General features: G+C 41.4%; 1 protein-coding gene across 4 annotated transcripts in view; it reads left to right on the top strand.

Annotated features, from left to right (window-relative positions):
• The window catches only part of KPNA1 (karyopherin subunit alpha 1), a 310,494-nt gene that overhangs the window by 269,058 nt on the left and 14,790 nt on the right, over positions 1–26,646 (top strand). For all 4 annotated transcript variants that reach the window (XM_055259297.2, XM_055259295.2, XM_055259294.2 and 1 more), the window contains exons 5-10: positions 2,005–2,099; positions 9,329–9,460; positions 12,065–12,153; positions 12,495–12,594; positions 14,386–14,549; positions 23,844–23,922. In XM_055259297.2, the coding sequence (XP_055115272.1) occupies positions 2,005–2,099; positions 9,329–9,460; positions 12,065–12,153; positions 12,495–12,594; positions 14,386–14,549; positions 23,844–23,922 (659 nt within the window). The remainder of the gene's footprint in view (positions 1–2,004; positions 2,100–9,328; positions 9,461–12,064; positions 12,154–12,494; positions 12,595–14,385; positions 14,550–23,843; positions 23,923–26,646) is intronic.

Below are 26,646 nucleotides of genomic sequence, written 5' to 3'. Positions count from 1 at the left end.
CTGACATCGTGATCCGTCTGCCTCTGCCTCCCAAAATGCTGGGATTACAGGCTTGAGCCACTGCGCCCAGCCGGTAATTACTTTTTTTGATATAATTAGTGTAGAATGGAATCTGATACTTGTTATCAACCTGGGCAAGTAAAAAGAATTCTGAACCCGATTATAATGTTGATAGTAAATACTTAAACCCCCCAGTATTAAGTTATGGTTTAGAGTCATTAGTGATTAAAAAAAAATTTAATACATTCCTTGAGGTTAAGTGGAATAAAAAACTACCACTATGACAAAAAAAATTGTCTTTTGCAGACCGTTTATTAAAAATATTTGAAGGAAATGTATACTTCCTCACCCCTTTTAAAAAAGTCTTATCTCTTTCAACATGCTAAGCTTAATGGTTTTCCTCTGTAATGTGCTTTTTTTTTTTTTTAAGGGCTTTCACCATTCTATTACCTTCCTGCATGTATTCTAGTTTGCCAGCATACCTCTTAAAAATGTGATAACTAGAATCCAATATTTCAGATGTGTTGTTATTAATGTAGGGTATGGTGAGAGGTTACCTTCTTTGCCCTGAGTGTCTATTTTGATAATGTAGTCCAAGGTAACTAGTTATTCTGATAGTCATGGCATAGTAATATTTTATTGAATTTTCAGCAAACTAAACTCCCTAGTGCTTTTGTTCACGAACTGTTGTTAGGTTTTGTTTGTGAAGTCATGTAGATTTTTTTTTTTTTTTTTTTTTTTTTTTTTTGAGACGGAGTCTTGCTCTGTCGCCCAGGCTGGAGTGCAGTGGCGCAATCTTGGCTCACTGCAAGCTCCGCCTCCCGGGTTCACGCCATTCTCCTGCCTCAGCCTCTCTGAGTAACTGGGACTACAGGCGCCCACTACCACGCCCAGCTAATTTTTTTTGTATTTTTAGTAGAGACGGGGTTTCACCGTGGTCTCGATCTCCTGACCTCGTGATCCGCCCGCCTCGGCCTCCCAAAGTGCTGGGTTTACAAGCGTGAGCCACCGCGCCTGGCCAGTCATGTAGATTTTTAAAAATTGCCGTTTGAAAAATTTAGATGCTGAACTTTGCTTTATTTCTGTTTTTTTTGTTGTTGTTGTTGCCTATTCTGACTTATTGTTGTTCTTTTTCTGTGTTATTTCTGTAACTCAGCATATTAACTAGTTTATTGTAATCATCAAATTTGTTTTTTTGTGTTTACCTGAGTGGTTAATAGAAATGTTGAAACAGGTAAATGACATGTCATTAGAGTCCTCTCCAAATGAACATTGAACCATTAGTCACCTCTTTCAGTAAGGCCATTGACTTGGGTAAGAATCTCCCTAGTAGTATTGTGATCTAATTGCCATTTTTCTGGCATTGCCACATGCATATTGTCAGTAACTTTTGTCAGTCTCTGGCTGAAGTTATTAATCTCATTGTCTATGACATTTCCTTCCTATTTGCCTTACAAGTTTTTATTGAGTGACATCATTTATAGGATACTGTATTATCATGAATGAAAGTGAGATTAAGTTGGCAAGTCAATCTTAGTGAATTCTTGCTAGCTCCTACAGTTACAAAATTAAATTCTGCAGGCCTACTGAGAATCTTGTAGTGCAGTTCCTTAAGACAATTTACAACAGACAAGAGCAGTTAGACTTAAAACCCATGTACAGGAAACAGGCTAGAAGGAAGTATACCAGAACACTGAACAATGGTCTTTTGAGGGGTTTTTTGCCTCCTGCTTTCTAGGTTTTCTAAAAAGTGGAGGCAGTAATTTAATTTTTAAGAATTCTTCCCACCCTTTATTCTCATATTGAGACTTGTCTTCATTGTGAAACATTTCAGACTACCCTATCCTCAAAGTGATAAACCCAATTTGACATTTCATTTGTTTTGGGTAGATTTCCAACATGAGAGATGGTAAATGGAGGGAGGGATGTTAAGAAGTTTTGAGTTGTCAAGTTCTTGCATTGAAATCAAAGGATTTTTTTTTCTTTTATTTTATGGGGAAACAGAACCTAACCCTCCTATTGATGAAGTTATCAGCACACCAGGAGTAGTGGCCAGGTTTGTGGAGTTCCTCAAACGAAAAGAGAATTGTACACTGCAGGTGCGAATAATTTTTATTTATTGCCTCATAACTTAATTCCTTTTAAAAATTTTTATTTTGTACACAAATTTGTTACTAATTTTTATCTGTATGAAGAATTAAGTTTGTTTATAATGATATTCCTGACAACTACATTGCAAGCTGCTTTCATAGCTTTGTTAACATGTAGGCCTTTGTTATACTCTTATTATTCTTATCATTTTTAATCATTTAAAATGTTTTATGATTGTGGATAATACTTCTCTAATAGGGAAATGTTTATAGCAGAGGAGCCATTACAGCTAGGAACTTATGTGTGGGCTACATAACATTTGGTTTTGAGGAAGTTTTAGATGATACTTGGTGGCTTTCTCAGGATGATGTAACATGGGCTAGATCAGAGTCTTATTAATTCCCGAATCTGTTCCTAATTAATTCTTCCTCCACCCCACAAAAAGCCGATAAGGAGATAACCTTGTCAGGAATCTGTGTACTTATTGCTATGTCAATTTAGGCTTTCAGTACTGTACTATATAAGGGATTCCAAGAGGAAATTTTGTAATCTCTGGATTCAGAATTTTCTTTTTTTTTTTTCTTCTTTTTCTTGAGACAGAGTCTTGCTCTGTCGCCCATGCTGGAGTGCAGTGGCAAGGTATCAGCTCACTGCAAATTCCATCTCCCAGATTCAAGCGATTCTCCTGCCTCAGCCTCCCATGAAGCTGGGATTACAGGCAGCCGCCACCACGTCCGGCTAATTTTTGTATTTTTAGTAGAGATGAGGTTTTGCCATGTTGACAGGCTGGTCTCGAACTCCTGACCTCAAGTGATCCACCTGCTTGGCCTCCCAAAGTGCTGGGATTACAGGCATGAGCCACTGCTCCCAGCCAAGGATTCAGTAATTTTCATAAGAAAAGAAACCAACAGTCAGCTGACTCTTATCCTGGAAGTTGTCTAGAAATTCTAAACTACTATTTTTTTTCCCCCTGGATAAAGTTGGGTTTTTAATAAACTGATGATTTTTTAGTAAACTTCCCTGGAGTAACCAACTGAGTCAGTGCCTTTATTAGTAACAAATACATGTGATCCCTAAATTCTCACCTGTAGGATCTAATCTCAAAGCCTTGGGCCCTGAGACTATGCAACTATAAAAATTGGTTAGGTACCAAGTTGAACACAAAATAGGATTATCTTTCTAAATAAATATTTGCCAAAAACTAGTTAATCATAAAGATATCTCCCATCCCTTGTGTGCTGTTCTTTAAGGCTGGAGCCATGTAGACACTGGGGCATTTTTGTTAAGTGATAGCTCCTGTCCCCAGGTTCTTTACTGTCCACACCATTATCGATTATTCATACAACTTGATGATTTGCCTTGATGTTTTCTCTCCTTTCCTCCTATCCCTTCTTTCTCTTTGTTTTACACTCTTTGTTGCGGTGATGAGTTCCTTCCAGAGGAAAAACAAGAAATCCAGAAAAGGTAGAGTACTTCAATGTCCCATCAGTTTTTCTTCTCCAGTTTGAAACTTACCAGTTCCCATGCTCATTTGAATTAAGGTTCTGTTTTGCTAGCTGCCTCCTGGATTGTAATTCTGGTCCCCATCTAAGGCCAGGATCATCAGACATCTGAAAAATAATCACATTCACCCTGAGAGCAAGGGAAGAGAGAGACTTTTCTCGGGATAAAAGGAAATCCAGACAACCAACACTGCAGAGAACAGAGCCTGATCCCCTAAGCAACCTGCCGAGGAACCAGAGGGACCAAATGAGGAACCTTACTGCAGTTTATCATTTGAAATGCTTTGTAGGAAGAGGGAGGTAGGGAAAATTATTTTGTTCATGCTGAAAAAGGTGTTTCTTTCCTGTCTCTGGGAATGAGAGTAGATGAGAGATACTGAATTTACTCCTTGATCTGGCGGTTTTTATTAGGTGGTAGTTCTTTTATGCATTAAAGATAGATGGTATATAACCTTTCAGATCTAAAATGAAAAAAGTCGGAGAAGTGGATCTTTCCCCATCTCTGCATTCCCTTGTACTCCTTATAAAGTACAAGTACATTCTCCGACAGTGCCCTCTTCTGGCGAAGACGTTCTACATCTTTTTTTTATTCATTACTCTGTAATCGTGGAACTTGTATTTTAACACATCTGAAGATGAAAGCCTTCAGCAATCTCTTAATTTGCTTCTACGTAAACTCTACGTAAACTCCCAGATTCCAGCTTTGTGCAAAGTAATAATTAGGCTGAAATATTGCAAAATGATTCCTCTGGAAGTGGTAACCTCATGATTTTATGAGGATAGTCTTAGCTGTCCTAACTCTGAGAAATAACCGACTGTTTGTTATCTAAGGGCCATTTCTAGCTTTTTTATGTGCACATTTAAGGACACCATGGTGTTCTCTGTCCACTGTGACTAGTGGGGACCTTTGACCACCTCAGAAGCAAGGGAGCAAGTGTATCGAGAGAGACCGTAAAGCCAGGAGACTTGATGATCTGCCGTGTTTTCAAATAATTAGACATGCTCTGGGAAGCTTGGAGGTTACTCCTTCCTCTGCCTTCTTGGAGAGCACACAGATGTAAGCTATCCCTTATACTCTTACCTGCTTACTAGAACTTGAATAGTGCACCTTTGGAATAGGGCTTTTGTCATTTCTCTTCCAGAAGGAGAGTCATGCTATGTGGTGCCAAGAGGAAATTTGATGGTTCAGCTCACTAATAAATCGTGTGGACAAACTTAATTTCTTCATTCCGTAGATAAAGAACTGTGAATCCTAGTGAAGGGTCTTTTTATGTTCTTTCTGGCTTCCCAAGTCAGTAAGGTACCTCAAACCAGGGAGATAAAAGTGCCTGCTTTGAGCATTGCTACCCAGGTACTGAAGGTGAACATGGGTGGAATCTAGGATTTTGGAAGCAGACAATGGCTTTTAGCTAAGTGCATTTTCAAGCTCAGTGACATCTAGGTCTCAGATAGACTTGAGCCCTTGTCATGAGACTGGTCTGGTTTATGGCATGGTCTGTGAGACTACTTTTTTGCTTCTTTGAGTCCAGGCCCAGTATCTTTGTACTGTCCTTTGCAATGCTGAGATGTGGCATTCCCAAACTTTCTTATAGAAGTTTATAAAAATAGCTAGAAATAAATATATTGCCTTCTATTTCTAAATATTAGACAGATAATCCTTGAAAAGTTGTAAATTTGAATTACATTGGCTTAGTTTCCCCTTTTCTGCCTTTCTTGTCCCCTCTAAAAGCTTAATGTGATAAACTGCAGTAAGCCTTCATCCTCCTGTGTCTTTTCCCATCTTCATTGATCTCTATGCCTTTCCTGGAAAGTTGCTCAGATGACTCAGGCACTGTTCTCTGCAGAGTTTGCTATCTGGGTTTATTTTTCTGATGTGAGCCTTTCTTTTCACTTGCTCTCCAGGTGAGCCTGGCATTTGCTAGGAACCAGAGTGGAACCGGCAAAGTGGCCAGCAACAGAGTCCTGATCCAAATGGAGAAAGGGAACCAGGCGTACCTCAACCTGGAGTGGGAAACTTGATAGGAGGTCAGAAGTACTTCAGCTTTGGATTCTCATTTTCCTTATTTAAGGAACTGAGCGCCAGAAGGTAGAGACTAAGAAAGGGAAGAGAGAAAACATCAAACCTTCAGTGTGCAGATTTCAGTTGTAGCCTTATTTAGTGAGTTCAGGACAGTGAAAAATAATGAGTGGAATTATAATTTATAAGTAGTTACAGCTATATGATAGCTTGTTTCCTTGTGTGATGCCATTCTTGGATATTAAGAATATAGTAGTTTAAAACAACAAAAGAAGTGAAGATTTTATTTGGCCACCATTTATTACTTCAGGCAATACCATTTCTTAGATTTTTTTTTTTCCAGGTTAATGATTTCCTTGTAACAGGGTTGCTTACTTTAATTAATTTTTTTTGGCTGTTTCTATCATAACTTTATGCATATGTGTTTGCCATCAATTCTAGGCTTTCCCATTTCACAACTATTTCATGTTAAATTCTAATCTAGTACCCAAGGCTGAAACATTTAGAAAAAACAAAAAAATAGATGGCAAATCTCTGTGGAATACAGCTTTAAAGTACAGACTATGATGAAAGGGAAGTTATGTAGTTTAAAGTACATCTAATTTTTTAAAAACAAATACGTTTATCAGTTACTTCTTCTAACATTAACAGAGGCCTATATTCAGGGAAATTCTGTTTTTTACTCCCTCCTCTCATACATATGTGGATACCTGCATGAACATACATACATATCACACATGTACAGATGGGTGTAGAAAGTTTCACAAATACAGCTTGATTAGCTTTCACAAAGTGAAAACAGCAAAGTAATCAGCACCCTGTGTGTGTGTTTTATTGCCTTATTAATGCATGAATATGGTTGTATTTTCAGTGGTCCTCTTGTTACAGTTACCCATCTACTTCTATCCCCAATAATAGCAAAACTGTTTTTGATTTTCATTCCTGAATTGCATTGAGAGGTTATCATCATTGTGTACTACTTAGTGATAAGCATAACTGGCATGTTATTCTTTTGCTAAGATGTAATAATTTCTCTCATTTTTTTACCATCTGTATTGAGGCTGTTATTTACTTTTCATTTTCTTAGTCATTGTCACTTGAATTGTTTTGCTTCTCTATTTTATTAACTTGTGTAGCTTCCGGAATTCTCCCTCATTTCCCCTGAGATCTTTGGTGCTAAACTCAAAATAGCAGTTTGAACGCTGGCACCAATTAGAATTCTAAGTAATTTTTTTCTCACCAATAACTCTGTACTATATCCCTGTGTACACAGGTTATTATTATAATTTCTTTTGCATCCAAATCTCACTGTAATCTTTTTCTTGTATACAGATGGTATGTATTCTGATCTTATTTTTTTTCCAGATTACTTTTCCTTACAGTTTTCATTTATTTGACTTTATGTTTGCAGTATCTGATGACTGTTTATTGAACTTTGAGCCTGCCTTGTGGTGGGACAGTTTGCTTTTATACTTACATCATATGACTCTGGTTTACAAATTAATTTTCCTAGTAAGCAAAAGAAACTACATTTTAGGTGAACTTGTTTTTTCTTTTTTAGTATAAATAAACTGGCATACTGTTATTTAAAATTTCTTGAACTAGATACCCAAACTACAAGCAATTGAAATATTTCTGGGTCAGCATTATGTTTCAGGAAACTATGACTGGGCTTCGTAATGTATTAGATTAGGAGGCTGTAACTTAGTCCTTGTCTTTGACTGTGTAACATTACTCGAATCATTAGTCAAATTGTTGGATTTTTTTTCAGATAGTTTCCTCATTTGTACACAAGAAAAGCCAGATACTTTACATCTCTGGGCTGTTGTAGGGAACATCTGCAAGTATGTGAATAGTACTGTGAAAGTATAAAGTGGCCGGGTGTGGTGGCTCATGCCTGTAATCCCAGCACTTTGGGAGGCCTAGATGGGAAGATGACTTGAGATCAGGAGTTCAAGACCAGCCTGAGGAACATGATGAAACCTCGTCTCTACTAAAAATACAAAAATTAGCCGGGCATGGTGGCACATGCCTGTAATCCCAGCTACTTGGGAGGCTGAGGCAGGAGAATCACTTGAATCCGGGAGGCGGAGGTTGCAGTGAGCCGAGAACGCGCCATTGCACTCCAGCCTGGGCAACAAGAGCGAGACTCTGTCTCAAAAAAGAAAATATAAAGTATGGTACAAATGTCAAGTTTTAATTCAGACGTACTGAAAGGGTCTGAGTGTTGCTTTCATTAGTAATTTAATCATAGAGATGAATATAGGAAGAATTTTTATTTCATGATATCTGGGGTTTAATCTGCAAGTCCCCAGAATTTTTGTTATAACAAAAAGGGACCAGATACGGGCTCTTTAACTGAAGTACTCCTACTCTGGGCCTCCCTGCTGCTACTAAACCACCTTACCTCACTCATGTATGTCACTTTTATAGTTTTCTTTGGAACATCCATTGGTTATGTGTCTTCTGCTATGAATTTTCTATCATTAACATAGCTTTGAACGTGATTTGATCAGATTGCCCATTTTCCTCTGTCTTCCTCTATTCCTAAAGATTGATGAATTGAGTTTTCTACCTGACAGCTACCTTTTAGTTAATCTGGAAGCTTAGAAGCATGACAGGTCATTTGATGATGACTTGTTATTTTCTCTGATTTAAAGGACATGCCGTGGAATTTTTCTTTTTTTCTGTGTATGTGCTTTATTAAATAGAAGACAGAATGGTGGAAGAAACAACCTGAAATGTAATTAAGAACTCTTAACTAAATAGAAAAGAGTTCATTATTGGAGTTCTCAATATTAGGCTAAAGAGTCAAGTTAGTGTTAGAGATATATTTCAGTAGTATGCTCTATTTTTTGTTGGCCATAATTTCCTTTATTTCTTCTGTTTACCAATGCTGTAATGCTATATATCAACCTTTAGTCAGTTTACCTTCATTTTTCCCTCCCTATTAAGAATGCCCAAAAAGTCCTATCTCTGTATTTTGGTTTGGAGCCCTCTCATTTATTGGAAGCTCTTATGCTTTGAAGTTGTCATTTCTTTTCATTATGTGCTGTTAACTCCTTTCACTTACTTATCGTTTGATACCTTTTGCCTTTTTCACTGTGCCTGTATTTTATGTTTCACACTAATATTCTCTCCCCATTTTACTTTGCCCATTCTACAGAAGTTTTTAAATCTTTTTTATTAGATAACATATATGGTACAGGCTAAAAGGCACATAAAGCTTTCCAGTGAAAAAATGTCTTTTTCATCTTTATTCCCTAGTTACCATCACCTTTCCATGCAGGCAACAAGTATTTAGTTTCCTCTAACTCCTTCTGGAGATAATCCGTGCAATAAGTAAATTAATGCATATATTCCTTTTTAATGCTTTTAGAAAATATGGTACAATGCCATATTAATGTACACTGTTTGCATTTTGTTTTCATTTATATCTTGGGAGATCATTCCATATCAGCATATGTAACACTCTCTCATTCTTTTTATGGTGTCATGTTTACTCTTTCTTGAACTGAAATTTTAGACACCCTGAAAATTCTTCTAGGTTGAGGTATTTCTTCTGGATATTCTTCTTTTAAAATTAATACTCAACTGATAGGTTATGTGCAAATAATGATCTCAGAATCTTTTTTTCATGTACAGAAAATGTTACTGTTATAAGTAAACAAACTTTTACATTCTAAAAAGATAATGAAAATTATTTTTATCTTTATAGTTTGAATCAGCTTGGGTACTGACAAATATTGCTTCAGGAAATTCTCTTCAGACCCGGATTGTGATTCAGGCAGGAGCTGTGCCCATCTTCATAGAGTTGCTCAGCTCAGAGTTTGAAGATGTCCAGGAACAGGTAAAAATGAAACAAAAAGAAACAAGTGAAAGAAATTTTTTGGCTGGGCACGTCGCTCACGCCTGTAATCCCAACATTTTGGGAGGCCAAGGTGGGTGGATCACGAGGAGTTCGAGACCAGCCTAGATAACATGGTGAAATCCCGTCTCTACTAAAAATACAAAAATTAGCCGGGCATGGTGGTGCATGTCTGTAATCCCAGCTACTTGGGAGGCTGAGGCAGGAGAATTGCTTGAACCCGAGTGGCGGAGGTTGCAGTGAGCCGAGATCGCGTCATTGCACTCCAGCCTGGGTGACAAGAGCAAGACTTTGTCTCAAAAAAAAAAAATGAAAAAAGAAAAACAAAAAAACCAAAAATTCCCTTCATAATAAGGGGCTGAGTTTCACCATTTGGCTGTGGTAATCTGTGGATTGTGACAAAGGCGTGTTCTAGAAATTTAGTCTTAACCAAATAGAAAATTTCTTAGTGACTGTAGGCAGAATTTCTCTTAGACACATAATCTTCCCCTTCCAAACCTGACATTCTTTAAGCCCTATATATGTACTTTTTTAGACCATGTAAGCAGTTACTGATAGAGGTTTTTTCTTGTAGAAATTTCAAGTGTTGAAAGTAGGCCAGGTGCTGTGGTTCATGCCTGTAATTCCAGCACTTGGGAGGCTGAGATGGGCAGATTGCTTGAGCCCAGGAGCTCAAGACCAGCCAGGGCAACATGGCGAAACCCCATCTCTACAGAAAATAAAGTAAGTAGGCCTGGTGGCACACGCCTGTTGTCCCAGCTGCTTGAGAGGCTGAGGTGGGAGGGTTCACTTGAGCTCCAGGAGGCGGAGGCTGCAGTGAGCCGATATCACACCACCACACTCCAGCCTTGGTAACAGAGTCAGACCTGTCTCAAAAAAAAAAGAAAGGAAGTGGCTAGTCTTTGCCACTTTTGTGCAGAAAAGTACAGAAAACAAATTTCTTTTTGTTCACTGTTTTCTTAATGTAAGCAAGAAAATACTCTCTCTGTCTTTTTTTCTGTCTTTCTGTCTTTCTGTCTCTCTCTCCGTCTCTCCTTCCCTCCTTCCCTCCGTCTCTCCTTCCCTCCTTCCCTCCGTCTCTCCTTCCCTCCTTCCCTGTCTCTCCTTCCCTCCTTCCGTCTCTCTGTCACTCCCTCCCTCCTTCCCTCCTCTCCCTCCCTCCCTCCCTCCTTCCTTCCCTCGCTCCCTCCCTTCCTTCCCTCCTTCCCTCCGTCCCTTCCTTCCCTCCTTCCCTCCCTCCCTCTGTCCCTTCCTTCCCTCCCTCCCTCCCTTCCCTCCCTCCCTCCCTGCTTTCTTCCCTCCCTCCCTCCCTACCTTCCCTCCCTCCCTCCCTACCTTCCCTCCCTCCCTCCCTACCTTCCTTCCCTCCCTCCCTACCTTCCTTCCCTGCCTTCCCTCCCTCCCTCCCTCCCTGCCTGCCTTCCTTCCCTCCCTCCCTCCTCCCTCCCTGCCTTCCTTCCCTCCCTCCCTCCCTCCCTGCCTTCCTTCCCTCCCTCCCTCCCTCCCTACCTGCCTTCCTTCCTTCCCTCCCTCCCTCCCTCCCTGCCTTCCTTCCCTCCCTCCCTCCCTCCCTCCCTCCCTGCCTTCCTTCCCTCCCTCCCCTCCCTTCCCTCCCTCCCTCCCTCCCTGCCTTCCTTCCTTCCCTCCCTCCCTCCCTCCCTCCCTGCCTTCCCTCCCTCCCTCCCTTCCCTCCCTCCCCTCCCTTCCCTCCCTCCCTCCCCTCCCTTCCCTCCCTCCCTCCCTACCTTCCTTCCCTGCCTTCCCTCCCTCCCTCCCTCCCTGCCTTCCTTCCCTCCCTCCCTCCCCTCCCTCCCTCCCTCCCTGCCTTCCTTCCCTCCCTCCCTCCCTCCCTCCCTCCCTGCCTTCCTTCCCTCCCTCCCCTCCCTTCCCTCCCTCCCTCCCTCCCTGCCTTCCTTCCTTCCCTCCCTCCCTCCCTCCCTCCCTGCCTTCCCTCCCTCCCTCCCTTCCCTCCCTCCCCTCCCTTCCCTCCCTCCCTCCCTACCTTCCTTCCCTGCCTTCCCTCCCTCCCTCCCTCCCTCCCTGCCTTCCTTCCCTCCCTCCCTCCCTCCCCTCCCTCCCTCCCTCCCTCCCCTCCCTCCCTCCCTCCCTTCCTTCCTTCCCTCCCTCCCTCCCTCCCTCCCTTCCTTCCCTCCCTCCATCTGTCCCTGTCACCCAGGCTGAAGTGCATTGGCTCACTCTCGGCTCACTGCAGCCTCAGCCTCTCAGGTTCAAGCAGTTCTCATGCCTCAGCCTCGAGCAGCTGGGATTACAGGCACCTGGCACCACACCCGGCTAATTTTGTATTTTATTAGAGATGGAGTTTCACTGTGTTGCACTCCAGACTGGGTGACAGAGCGAGATTCTGTCTCAAAAAACAAAAGCAAAAATGAATTAGTTCTTTCCTTTAATAAACCGAATACCTTCTGTTTGTTGTACACTTTAGGATATTATTTATCTTCCTCCCCCAATCCTACAACTATTTCATTTGACTCCTCGATGAACGTGTTGTTGTGATATACTGGCATCTGAAAGAATTATGAGGGAATTAAACTATGTAACCTTTATTAATGAATGATTCTTTCACAGGCAGTCTGGGCTCTTGGCAACATTGCTGGAGATAGTACCATGTGCAGGGACTATGTCTTAGACTGCAATATCCTTCCCCCTCTTTTGCAGTAAGTTTCTTCTTCCTTCTTCCTTTTTTTTCTTTTTGAGAATAAAAATGTAAGAGATTCCTCAGAAAGCATTACATCTTTGGAAATCATTTTGGATTTTCTAGTGTTATTTTTAATTCCAGATATTTTCTTGTTTAGATCATTTCCTCAAGCACCCTATCTTTTTCCGTGCCAAAATTCTGAATTCTGAATTACTTGCATCAGAATTAATGAAGTTTTAATGTTCTGGAGAAAAGCTATCTGAAGACATCTCTTTATCAAAAGTATTATTATTTAGTATTTATGTCATCAGATAATCACTGTCTGTTATATAGTTTACCATTGTACCATCATGCTTGTAGGTTATTTTCAAAGCAAAACCGCCTGACTATGACCCGGAATGCAGTATGGGCTTTGTCTAATCTCTGTAGAGGGAAAAGTCCACCTCCAGAATTTGCAAAGGTAAGGACTATGCTTTTGGGACATTGGCAAAAAAAATACAATTAAGAGTATTGCAACCAGTGGTAAGGTGAACAGGAAGATAATTTTTGTTAAAATTTAAAATGTTAGAATTTTATCTGTTTTTGGAGAAACAGGGTTGTTGTTGTTTTTGTTGGTTCTCTTTTTAAAAAGCAAATTTAGAGCATAGCTTGAAGGTGCACATTTAGGATGAGACTGCAGATAAAGCATAGCATAAAGGAAGAATTTGTAAAGCTTATTGAAATTAGGCTTCATACAATTAGTATACTGTATTAAGAGACTATCCTTTCAGTTCTCTTAAAACAGTGGTTCTCGAAGTGTGGTCTGTGAGTTCTCTGGGAGTCCATGAGATTCTTCTTCTTTTTTTTTTTTTTTTTCAGTAGGTTTTTGGGGAACAGGTGGTGTTTAGGTACATGAGTTACTTGTTTAGTGGTGATTTCTGAGATTTTGGTGCACCCAACACCCAACCAGTGTACGCTGTACCCAGTGTGTAGTCTTTTGTCTCTCACCCACCTTTGACCCTTTCTCCCTGAGTCCCCAAAGTCCATTGTATCATTCTTACGCTTTTGCGTCCTCCCACTTATGAATGAGAACATCGATGTTTGGTTTTCCAGTCCTGAGTTACTTTATCTACTTGTTGATTGATGGGCATTTGGGCTGGTTCCATGCGTTTGCAATTGTGAATTGTGCTGCTATAACCTGCGTATACAACTATCTTTTTCGTATAATGACTTCTTCTGGGTAGATACCCAGGAATGGGACTGGTGCATCAAATGGTAAATATACTTTTAGTTCTTTAAGGAAATCTCCACACTGTTTTCCATAGTGGTTATACTGGTTTACATTCCCAGCAACAGTGTAAAAGTGTTCCCTTTTCACCACATTCATGCCAACATCTGTTTTTTTGTTTGTTGGTTTTTTGGTTTTTTGAGACAGAGTTTTGCTCTTGTTGCCCAGGCTGAAGTGCAGTGGTGCAGTCTCGGCACACTGCAACCTCCGCCTTCTGAGTTCAAGTGATTCTCCTGCCTCAGCCTCTTGAGTAGCTGGGATTACAGGCACATACCACCACGCCCGGCTGATTTTTGTATTTTTAGTAGAAACGGGGTTTCACCATGTTGGCCAGATTGGTCTCGAACTCCTGACCTCAGGTGATCCACCCACCTCAGCCTCCCAAAGTGCTGGGATTACAGGCGTGAGCCACTGCGCCTGGCTGCATTTTTTAATATGTTTGTTGGCTACTTGTATATCTTCTTTTGAGAATTGTCTGTTCATGTCCTTAGCCCACTTTTTGATGGGATTGTTTTTTTCTTGCTGATTTGAATTTCTTGCAGATTCTGGATATTAAAATAAACAGGGGTATTTTTCTAGTTGTTTTTAATTTGGAATCATTTTTCACTGAACAAAACCTTAGCATGTTTGGTCTATAGCAAAGTATCTAAAATACAGAATTTCCTTGTTTTCGCATTTGTGAAAGTTCTTTTACCTATTTAGTCCACAAAGAATGTGTTTTGACAGGGAGTCTCACTCCAAGAATTGATGTATATAAAACTTTGCTGTCTGAAATTATTTTCCTTGGGCTTTGACTACAGATTAGTGCAAGATCACTGACAACATTGCCAAAGATGGAAATGCCACTTAGGTACTTGCTGCTTCATCTTTAGAAGTGTAAATCACCCTAGAAGTCACCAAGTATATGCCTGGTTGCCTTCTTATCTCACCTCACTTCTGGCTTTTAGTCTATTGAATTTCATAATCATCATTTTCCTTTTACAGGTTTCTCCATGTCTGAATGTGCTTTCCTGGTTGCTGTTTGTCAGTGACACTGATGTACTGGCTGATGCCTGCTGGGCCCTCTCATATCTATCAGATGGACCCAATGATAAAATTCAAGCAGTCATCGATGCAGGAGTATGTAGGAGACTTGTGGAACTGCTAATGTAAGATATCTTTTAGAAAGTGTGTCCACTTTCTTTCCCGTGGTACTAGTTTTCTAGCTGCTAATACTTAAATATTAATTGATTGTACATGATAATTGATTTATTGTGCTTTGGGCTACTGTTTTTGTTACTTGTTTATTTTGATGTCAGATCTGTTTGTCTTGTTTTATTGAGGCTTATAGAGAACCTCTTGCTCCTCTGCTGTTAGCAGGCCTTTAGCAGAAACATTGGGAAAACTCTGATATATGTAGTGCCAGGCTCATACTGGATGGCCTGAGATCAATCAGCGGACATCAGAAGGCATACTGCCCCTAAAATAGTCATTCCTTATCTGTCTGTCTCATTTAGAGCTTATTTTAAACAAGTATCAGAAATTGAATCTTATTTTGCTTTATCATCTCTGTGATGCTTTTGATAACGGAGTAGAAGATTTACTCGTGACATAAATAATTTGAGACTGTATTAATCAAATTTTTAGATACTACAGAAGAAAAAAATGAAAGTGGTAACATAATAGAGAAATGGTACAGTTACAAGGTATGGGAGATTTAAAGTACAAAGTAGATGCAAAGAGACATCGTCTCAAACATGACATTTGGAATAGATTAGGTAGTTATAATGTATTAATACAAAATACAAAACTCTGGGATTATAGCAGGCTACAGACTGGTTGCAGATCAATAATGTAGTGCCAATGTGAATTAATGGCAGTATGATGCTGCAGGAGTCTGAAATACATAAGTACATCATTCAAAATCTGGGAAGTAATCCTTTGTATTCTTTAGTCATTAGACTACTATATATTTTAGCCATTTCTTTTTTTTTTTTTTTTTTTTAATTATACTTTAAGTCCTAGGGTAAATGTACACAACATGCAGGTTTGTTACATAGGTAAACATATGCCATGTTGATTTGCTGCACCAATTAACTCATCATTTACATTAGGTATTTCTCTTAATGCTATCCCTCCCACTGCCCCCCACTCCACGACAGGCCCTGGTGTGTGATGTTCCCTGCCCTATGTCCAAGTGTTCTCATTGTTCAATTCCCATCTATGAGTGAGAACATACAGTGTTTGGTTTTCTGTCCTTGTGATAGTTTACTCAGAATGATCATTTCCAGCTTCATCCATGTCCCTGCAAAGGATGTGAACTCATCCTTTTTATGGCTGCATAGTATTCCATGGTGAATATGTACCACATTTTCTTAATCCAGTCTATCACTGATGGACATTTGGGTTGGTTCCAAGTCTTTGCTATTGTGAATAGTGCCGCAGTAAACATGGATGTGTCTTTGTAGTAGCATGATTTATAATCCTCTGGGTATATACCCAGTAATGGGATGGCTGGGTCAAATGGTATTTCTAGTTTTAGATCCTTGAGGAATTGCCACACTGTCTTCCACAATGGTTGAACTAATTTACACTCTCACCAACAGTGTAAAAGCTTTCCTGTTCCTCCACATCCTCTCCAGCATCTCTTGTTTCCTGACTTTTTAATGATGATGTGAGATAGTATCTCATTGTGGTTTTGATTTGCATTTCTCTGATGACCAGTGATGATGAGCATTTTTTCATATGTCTGTTGGCTGCATAAATGTCTTCTTTTGAGAAGTGTCTGTTCATATCCTTTGCCCACTTTTTGAGGGGGTTGTTTTTTTCTTGTAAATTAGTTTAAGTTCTTTGTAGATTCTGGATATTAGCCCTTTGTCATAGGAATGCTTGTGATTTTTGCACATTGATTTTGTATCCTGAGACTTTGCTGAAGTTGCTTATCAGCTTAAGGAGATTTGGGACTGAGATGATGGGGTTTTCTAAATGTACAATCATGTCATCTGCAAACAGGGACAGTTTGACTTCCTCTTTTCCTAATTGAATACCCTTTATTTCTTTCTCTTACCTGATTGCCCTGGCCAGAACTTCCAGCGCTGTGTTGAATAGGAGTGGTGAGAGAGGGCATCCTTGTCTTATGCCGGTTTTCAAAGGGAATGCTTCCAGTTTTTGCCCATTCAGTATGATATTGGCTGTGGGTTTGTCATAAATAGCTCTTATTATTTTGAGATATGGTCCATCAATACCTAGTTTATTGAGAGTTTTTAGCATGAAGGGCTGTTGAATTTTGTCAAAGGCCTTCTGCATCTGTTGAGATAATCATGTGGTTTTTGTCGTTGGTTCTGTTTATGTGATGGATTACATTTATTGATTTGCATATGTTGAACCAGCCTTGCATCCCAGGGATGAAGCTGACTTGATCATGGTGGATAAGCTTTTTGATGTGCTGCTGGATTTGGTTTGCCAATATTTTATTGAGGATTTTCGCATCAATGTTCATCAGGGATACTGGTCTAAAATTCTCTTTTTTGTTGTTATGTCTCTGCCAGGCTTTGGTATCAGGATGATGCTGGCCTCATAAAATGAGTTAGGGAGGATTCCCTCTTTTTCTATTGATTGGAATAGTTTCAGAAGGAATGGTACCAGCTCCTCTTTGTACCTCTGGTAGAACTTGGCTGTGAATCTGTCTGGTCCTGGGCTTTTTTTGGTTGGTAGGCTATTAATTACTGCCTTAATTTCAGAGCCTGTTATTGGTCTATTCAAGGATTCAACTTCTTCCTGGTTTAGTCTTGGGAGGGTGTATGTGTCCAGGAATTTATCCATTTCTTCTAGATTTTCTAGTTTATTGGTGTGGATACTACCATCTAGTATTCTCTGATGGTAGTTTGTATTTCTGTGGGATCAGTGGTGATATCCCCTTTATCATTTTTTATTGCATCTATTTGATTCTTTTTTCTTCTTTATTAGTCTTGCTAGCGGTCTATCAATTTTGTTGATCTTTTAAAAAAAAACCAGCTCCTGGATTCATTTATTTTTTTGAAGGGTTTTTTGTGTCTGTGTCTCTTTCAGTTCTGCTCTGATCTTAGTTATTTGCCTTCTGCTTGCTTTTGAATTTGTTTGCTCTTGCTTGTCTAGTTCTTTTAATGGTGATGTTGGGTGTTGATTTTAGATCTTTCCTGCTTTCTCTTGTGGGCATTTAGTGCTATAAATTTCCCTCTACACACTGCTTTAAATGTGTCCCAGAGATTCTGGTATGTTGTGTCTTTGTTCTCACTGGTTTCAAAGAACATCTTTATTTCTGCCTTCATTTTGTTATTTACCCAGTAGTCATTCAGGATCAGGTTGTTCAGTTGCCATGTAGTTGTGCGGTTGTGAGTGAGTTTCTTAGTCCTGAGTTCTAATTTGATTGCACTCTGGTCTGAAAGACAGTTTGTTGTGATTTCTGTTCTTTTACATTTGCTGAGCAGTATTTTACTTCCAATTATGTGGTCAGTTTTAGAATAAGTGCAATGTGGTGCTGGGAAGAGTATATATTTTGTTGATTTGGGGTGGAGAGTTCTGTAGATGTCTATTAGGTCCACTTAGTGCAGAGCTGAGTTCAAGTCCTGGATATCCTTGTTAACCTTCTGTCATATTGATCTGTCTAATACTGGCAGTGGGGTGTTAAAGTCTCCCATTATTATTGTGTGGAGTCTAAGTCTCTATAGGTCTTTATGGACTTGCTTTATGTATCTGGGTGCTCCTGTATTGGGTGCATATATATTTAGGATAGTTAGCTCTTCTTGTTGAATTGATCTCTTTACCATTATGTAATGGCTTTCTTTGTCTCTTTTGATCTTTGTTGGTTTAAAGTCTGTTTTATCAGAGACTAGGATTGCAACCCCTGCTTTTTTTTTGCTTTCCATTTGCTTGGTAGATCTTCCTCCATCCCTTTATTTTGAGTGTATGTGTGTCTCTGCACGTGAGATGGGTCTCCTGAATACAGCACACTGATGGGTCTTGACTCTTTATCCAATTTGCCAGTCTGTGTCTTTTCATTGGGGCATTTAACCCATTTACAATTAAGGTTATTATTGATATGTGTGAATTTCATCGTATCATTATGATGTTAGCCGGTTAATTTGCCTGTTAATTGACACAGTTTCTTCCTACTGTTGATGGTCTTTACAATTTGGCATGTTTTTTCAGTGGCTGGTACCGGTTGTTCCTTTCCATGTTTAGCACTTCCTTCAGGAGCTCTTGTAAGGCAGGCCTGGTGGTGACAAACTCTGTCAGCATTTGCTTGTCTGTAAAGGATTTTATTTCTCCTTCACTTATGAAGCTTAGTTTGGCTGGGTATGACATTCTTGGTTGAAAACTCCTTTCTTTAAGAATGTTGAATATCGGCCCCCACTCTCTTCTGGCTTGTAGAGTTTCTGCCTAGAGATCAGCTGTTTGTCTGATGGGCTTCCCTTTGTGGGTAACCCGACCTTTCTCTCTGGCTGCCCTTAACATTTTTTCCTTCATTTCAACCTTGGTGAATCTGACAATTATGTGTCTTGGGGTTGCTCTTCTTGAAGAGTATCTTTGTGGTGTTCTCTGTATTTCCTGAATTTGAATGTTGGCCTGTCTTGCTAGGTTGGGGAAGTTCTCCTGGACAATATCCTGAAGAGTGTTTTCCAACTTGGTTCCATTCTCCTCATCACTTTCATGTTCACCAGTCAAACGTAGATTTGGTCTTTTCACATAGTCCCATTTTTCTTGGAGGCTTTGTTCATTTCTTTTTACTCTTTTTTCTCTAATCTTGTCTTCACGCTTTATTTCATTAATTTGATCTTCAATCACTGATATCCTTTCTTCCACTTGATTGAATTGGCTATTGAAGCTTGTGCATATGTCACGAAGTTCTTGTGCCATGGTTTTCAGCTCCATCAGGTCTTTTAAGCTCTTCTCTACACTGTTTATTCTAGTTAGCCATTGGTCTAACCTTTGTTCAAGGTTTTTAGTTTCCTTGTGATGGGTTAGAACATGCTCCTTTAGCTCGGAGAAGTTTGTTATTATCAACCTTCTGAAGCCTACTTCTCTCAACTTGTCAAAGTTATTCTCTGTCCAGCTTTGTTCCATTGCTGGCGAGAAGCTGCGATCCTTTGGAGGAAAACAGGCGCTCTGGTTTTTAGAATTTTCAGCTTTTCTGCTCTGGTTTCTCCCCATCTTTGTGGTTTTATCTACCTTTGGTCTTTGATGTTGGTGACCTACAGATGAGGTTTTGGTGTGGATGTCCTTTTTGGTGATGTTGATGCTATTCCTTTCTGTTTATTCGTTTTCCTTGTAACAGTCAGGTCCCTCAGCTGCAGGTCTGTTGGAGTTTGCTGGGGGTCCACTCCAGACCCTGTTTTCCTGGATTACCAGCAGAGGCCACAGAACAGCAAATATTGCAGAACAGCAAATATTGCTGCCTGATATTTTCTCTGGAAGCTTCGTCCCAGAGGGGCACCTGCCTGTATGAGGTGTCTCTCGGCCACTACTCGGAGGTGTCTCCCAGTTAGGCGGGAAGTCAGGGACCTTGAACCGAAGGACTGGCTGAAGCCATGGCAGAAGGACATAAATTGTAAAGATTTCATGGACATTTATTAGATCCCCAAATTAATACTTTTATAATTCCTTACGCCTGTCTTTACTGCAGTCTCTGAACATAAATTGTGAAGATTTCATGGACATTTGTCACTTCCCCAATCAATACTCTTATAATTTCCTATGCCTGTCTTTAATCTCTTATCATCTTCATAAGCTGAGGATGTATGTTGCCTCAGGGTCCTGTGATGATTGCATTATGTGTACAAATTGTTTGTGAAACGTGTGTTTGAACATTATGAAATCTGGGCATTCTAAAAGAACAAGATAACAGCGATTTTCAGGGAACAAGGGAGATAACCATAAGGTCTGACTGCCTGTGGGGCTGGGCAGAACAGAGTCATATTTCTCTTCTTGCAAAAGCGAATAGGAGTAATAGCGCTCAGTTCTTTTTTTTTTTTTTTTTTTTTTAATTTTTGCATACAAAAACAATAAACATTTTCTAAAAATACATACAAACAAAAAGATGCGTATCAAACATATTAGGAAGGTTGCACATGGGAAGTCGGGGAATAGAAATGGGGGGTGGGAGTTAAAATAAATGAGAGAGGGACTTTATATGGATCAGTGATAATAACTCAATCCTCTATTTGACAAAGAAGAGGGAGAAGGAGGAGGAAGAAAAAGAAAGTGGGATAAAGGATCAGAAAGGGAAGAAAATAGAAAAAATTAGAGTATGACTCCAGGGTAGACCTGTTTTGTTGTCACTGAGTTGGTTGGTTGGTTTGTCTGTTGTATTCTTCATGTTTCGCCAAGTTGGCCAGACTGGTCTCGAACTCCTAGCCCGAAGTGATCAACCCGCCTCGCCCCCCAGAGTGCCGGGACCACAGGCGTGAGCCACCACGTCCAGCCCCCACATTGCTTCTGGCCTCCGTGGTAGACCTCCCAGACGGAGCGGCCAGGCAGAGGAGCTCCTCACTTCTACCCAGACACAGGGCGGCCGGGCAGAGGAGCTCCTCACTTCCCAGACGGAGCGGCCAGGCAGAGACGCTCCTCACTTCTTCCCAGACGATAGGTGGCCGGGCAGAGGCGCTCCTCACTTCCCAGACGATGGATGGCCGGGCAGAGGCGCTCCCCACTTCCCAGACGATGGGTGGCCGGGCAGAGGCGCTCCTCACCTCCCAGACGATGGGTGGCCGGGCAGAGGCGCTCCTCACCTCCCAGATGATGGGTGGCCGGGCAGAGGCACTCCTCACTTCTTCCCGGACGGGGCGGCCGGGCAGAGGCGCTCCTCACTTCTTCCCGGACGGGGCGGCCGGGCAGAGGCGCTCCTCACTTCTTCCCGGACGGGGCGGCCGGGCAGAGGCGCTCCTCACTTCTTCCCGGACGGGGCGGCTGGGCAGAGGCGCTCCTCACCTCCCAGACGATGGGTGGCCGGGCAGAGGCGCTGCTCACTTCCCAGACGATGGGTGGCCGGGCAGAGGCACTCCTCACTTCCCAGACGGGGCGGCCGGGCAGAGGCGCTCCTCACTTCCCAGACAGGGCGGCCGGGCAGAGGCGCTCCTCACTTCCCAGACGGTGGGTGGCCGGGCAGAGGCGCTCCTCACTTCCCAGACGATGGGTGGCCGGGCAGAGGCGCTCCTCACCTCCCAGATGGGGCGGCCAGGCAGAGGCACTCCTCACTTCTTCCCGGATGGGGCGGCCGGGCAGAGGCGCTCCTCACTTCTTCCCGGACGGGGCGCCCGGGCAGAGGCGCTCCTCATTTCTTCCCGGACAGGGCGGCTGGGCAGAGGCGCTCCTCACTTCCCAGACGGGGCAGCCGGGCAGAGGCGCTCCTCACTTCTTCCCGGACGGGGCGGCCGGGCAGAGGCGCTCCTCACTTCTTCCCGGACGGGGCGGAATAGCGCTCAGTTCTTTTTCTCAGTAAGGAACAGCCCTGGGAAAACAATGCATTCCCAGAGGGTGGCCTCTAAAATGGCCGCTCTGGGAGTGTCTGTCTTATGCAGTTGAAGATAAGATATAAAATACACCCTGGTCTCCTGCAATGCCCTCAGGCTTGCTAGGATTAGGAAATTCCAGCCGGCGAATTCTAGTCAGACCAGTTTTCTGCTCTCAAAAACACTGTTTCCTGTTAAGATGTTTATCAGTGACAATGGGTGCACAGTGGGACATGAAACCTCATCAGCAATTCTAATCTTGCCCTGGCCTTGTGATCTTGCTCTGCCTCCATTTTCCTTGTGATGTTTTATTGCCTTTTGAAGCATGTGATCTCTGTGACCCACATCCTATTCGTACACTCCCTCCTCTTTGAAAATCACTAATAAAATCTTGCTGGTTTTGTGGCTCAGGGGCATCATGGAACCTGCTGACATGTGATGTCACCCCCGGAGACTCAGGTGTAGAATTTCTCTCTTTTGTACTCTTTCTCTTTATTTCTTAGACCGGCCAACACTTAGAGAAAATAGAAAAGAACCTACATTGAAATATTGGGGGCTGGTTCCCCCAATAGGCTACACGGGGTTCAGGGACCCACTTGAGGAGGCAGTCTGTCCATTCTCAGAGCTCAAACACCATGCTGGGAGAACCACTGCTCTCTTCAGAGCTGTCAGACAGGGAAGTTTGTGTCTGCAGAAGTTGTCTGCTGCCTTTTGTTCAGCCTGTGCCGTGCCCCTAGAGGTGGAGTGTATAGAGATAGTAGGCCTTGCTGAGGTGTGGTGGACTCCACCCATTTCAAGCTTTCTGACTGCTTTGTTTACCTACTCAAGCCCCAGCAATGGTAGATGCCCCTCCCCCCACCAGGCTGCAGCCTCGCTGGTCGATCTCTGACTGCGCTAGCAGTGAGTAAGGCTGCATGGGCATGGGACCCGCTGAGCCAGGCATGGGAGAGCAGTCTCCTTGTCTGCCATTTGCTAGGACTGTGGGAAAAGCACAGTATTTGGGCAAGTGTGTACTGATTTTCCATGTACAGTCTGTCACAGCTTCCTTTGGCTAGGAAAGGAAAATCCCCCGACCCATTGCGCTTCCTGGGTGAGGCGACGCCCTGCCGTGCTTCAGCTTGCCCTCTGTGGGCTGTACCCACTGTCCAACCAGTTCCAGTGAGATGAATCAGGTACCTCAGTTGGAAATGCAGAAATCACCTGTCTTCTGCATCAATCACTCTGGGAGCTGCAGACCAGAGCTGTTCCTATTCAGCTATCTTGGAATGGAACCCAACCATTTCTTTTTAATCATCACATGTTAAATTTGAAGGAACTGGCTTAGTTTTTAGAAGAGTGATCAGTCTCATTAAAGTGGAGGGAAAAATAGGACCCTTAAGGAAAATCAAAAGATAGTGACTTATTTAGCTAGAAATAAGGACTTAATATCTGTCTTCAAATATATATATATGGCTTTGTGGAGTGGTTTTTGGACCAGTAAGGCAGCTTAGTAGGTTTAGTTGAAAGACTTTTGTATTTGGAGTGTGACTCCTGACTTGCATTTTCAAGTTAGTTCAGCTGTTGATGTGTCACTTTTACGTCTGTGAAAATTAAGACAATTTATAAAACTTAAAAATGTTACGTAAATGTTAATTATTGCTCTCAATTATCTCAGCAACCATACAAAAGCAAGTAAAGAGGAAATGAAACCTATATTAAAGAATGAGAGGGAAAAGTTGGAATCCAGGTGATGGAATACCTGGAAAAGATTCCTAGGAAAGATTGGTAGTTTTTTCCAAACGTACTAAAATAAGGGGAAAGACAGTTCTTCTAGGGAACACCAGACATCATCATGATAAGCGTTTCCTTAATTAACCCCATGGGTACATTTCTGTTCTAAAATTCTATCACGATTTTTTTGTTTTTTAATTTTGGTCTTAAGGAAATGAAACTAAGGATAGAACTGTTTGCTATAACATTACTTTTTGTTTTTTGCAGGCATAATGATTATAAAGTGGTTTCTCCTGCCTTGCGAGCTGTGGGAAACATTGTCACAGGGGATGATATTCAGACACAGGTATGAAGAAGTGGTAACTTTCTTTTTTCTTTTAAAAACAGTATATTGAACTTCATGATCGTGTTTCTATTATCGTATTTTACTCCATATTATTAGGGAAACTTGATACTCTGTTACACTAATGTTTAAAAATGTTGGGCCGGGAGCAGTCGCTCATACCTGTAATCCCAGCACTTTAGGAGACTGAGGCTGGCGGATTTCCTGAGCTCAGGAGTTCGACACCAGCCTGGGCAACACGGTGAAACCTCATCTCTACTAAAAATACAAAAAATTAGCCAGGCGTGGTTGCATGCGCCTGTAATTCCAGCTACTTGGGAGGCTGAGGTAGAAGAATCGCTTGAACCCAGGAGGTAGAGGTTGCAGTGAGCCGAGATCGCACCGCTGCACTCCAGCCTGGGCAACAGAGTGAGACTCTGGCTCAAAGAACAAAAAAAAAAAGTTGGTTTTGGCATCTACTCTCAATACCTTCATTATCTCTGACTTGACCTGTTGCTTGTAGTAGTTTGGGGTTCTCCTATGATAGTGACTATTTTTTGGTTAGAGAGATTTGTTTTTATTCACTCCTATTTGAAATAGTTCTCATGGGCATCAGAAGCCTCTAGTAGCATCTTTTCTCTGTCTTTTTCATCTCAATATCACCTTCTCTGATAGCTCTCTCCTTTTGTACATGGTAAGTCCCCTGTGTGAGGAAGATTCTTCCCTCCTACTTTCTAATGTCACCATCTACTCTATTCAACTTCTGTATCAAGACACACCATTCACAGTGCATTGTTCTAGCCATATTTCTTCCTGAAATCTCAGCTGTGTTGTGATGTTGAAGTCTTTTAGTTCTTCTGCCTCATTGACCATTTATTTCTCCCTAGCACGCTCCTTTTCCTCTTGTCTCCTTTTGTGGACATCTTCCACAGGGCAATCCTTCTGCCTCATTCATAGATCTTATTTATAATGTCAGTGATTACCCTTGTGTGCATGGATTCAGAATTGGGAATTGGGTTTTAGCCTTAGTGTTTTCTTCACCAGTTGTGACTTTCAGCAATACATTTAATGCCTTTTCTAATCTCTGAAATTAAGGAGATTAGGTTTTTTCTCTCAGGTGTCTTCTAACTGTAATGTATTTACTTTAAGTATATTCTGTACACAAGGGAACTCATTTCCCCTTGTATTACCTGAACTTCTGCTTATGTTCCCTGTATCAGTGAATGGCACCATCAGTTCCCCTGAAACCTGGACATCAGTTAGATTCTTTCCTCTCCTCCAACTCCCTCATCAGTTATTAAATCCTGTTGTTCTGTCTCTATTCATCCTTTGCAGGGCTTAGTTCAGACACTTCAGAAGAGAATAGGAGAAGAAAAGAATATATGTTTGACTATATTTGCATAAAATTTCTCTGGAAGGATATACAGGGAACTGAAAATGTTGGTTGTCTTTGAGGGGAACTGGTTGGCTGGGATACAAGAAGGGGAAAGAGGCTTTTAACAACTATAGAGTCTTTTATACCCTCTGAATTTTTGAACCCTATCAGTATCTTTCTGTCCCTCACCCACCTCCATATGCTGTATGCTTTTGCCATCTTTGTTCCTTGAAGTGGCTGTGGCCACTCTCAGCTCTGAGTTTTAACTCATGCTTTATTCCATATGTCTCCACTGCTACCCCTTGCTCTGACTGCCACCTCACACATATCCACATTCTCTGCTCCTAATGTTTTCTTGTTCTTCAAGTCTTGGTATTAACATTATTTTCTCTGAGAAGCCCTGTTTGACCCTAAACTCTTAAGTTAGGTACTTATTTTTTTTTTCTTTATCCATCAGAATATTAATCACATTGTATTGTAACTAATTACTAGATTTTAAGATTCTAGAGGTGGATTATATCAGTGTTTATTTCTGTGCCTCTGTAAATCGAATAATTTCTGGCACAATATATAGGGACTTAAAGAATATTTATTGAATGCAATGAAGTTCTGAATCTATACATCTACTTCTGACCTATCTCAAGTTTCAGTCCTATATCTGCAGTAGTCTGTTACGTATTTCTGCTTGCATATCTCACATTTGTCTCACAGTATATCTTCTTTCCTCCACAAAGCAAGTTCCCAGTTTTTATTTTTCCTATTTCAGGTAATTATGTAACTATTCTATTTACCTACACATGAAACTTTGCAGTCACATGTGGTGTCTCCTTCCCTTATACTTTGTATAGCAAGTTGCCAGGTCTTCTTGATTCTTATTGTTACTAGAGCCACATCAAATTATGTTCTTTTGGTCCTTGTCACACACACAGGTTGTTGCTGTACCCACCCATCCTCCGACTGTCCTAAGCAGTTACTTGTCTCTATTCCCCTTAATAACAGCTGAATCTTTCCTAAAATAATGTTATTTGCATTATCTTCCTCTAGAAACAATAAGCTGCTTTAGTGCCTGTAAGATAAAGAACCTTGAAAGATTCAAAGGAATTTCTCCTTAAGATTTTAGTCTCATTCTTCTTTCTAGCCTATTATTTTTGGGGCATAGAACTCTTTCGTAATAACCTCATCATGGCCAGGTATGCTGGCTCATGCTTGTATTCCTAGCATTTTGAGAGGCTGAGGCCAGGAGCTCCAAACCAGCCCATGCAATATAGCAAGACCCCATCTCTAAAAACATTTTTTTTTTTAATTAGCTGAGCATGATGGCATGTAACTGTAGTCCTACCTACTCAGGAGGCTGAGGCGGGAGGATTGCTTGC

This window comes from Symphalangus syndactylus, chromosome 21, assembly GCF_028878055.3.
Source record: "Symphalangus syndactylus isolate Jambi chromosome 21, NHGRI_mSymSyn1-v2.1_pri, whole genome shotgun sequence".
Classification (NCBI taxonomy): domain Eukaryota; kingdom Metazoa; phylum Chordata; class Mammalia; order Primates; family Hylobatidae; genus Symphalangus; species Symphalangus syndactylus.
Note: the sequence above shows the minus strand (reverse complement) of the source record. Positions and strands in the feature narration are given on the sequence as shown.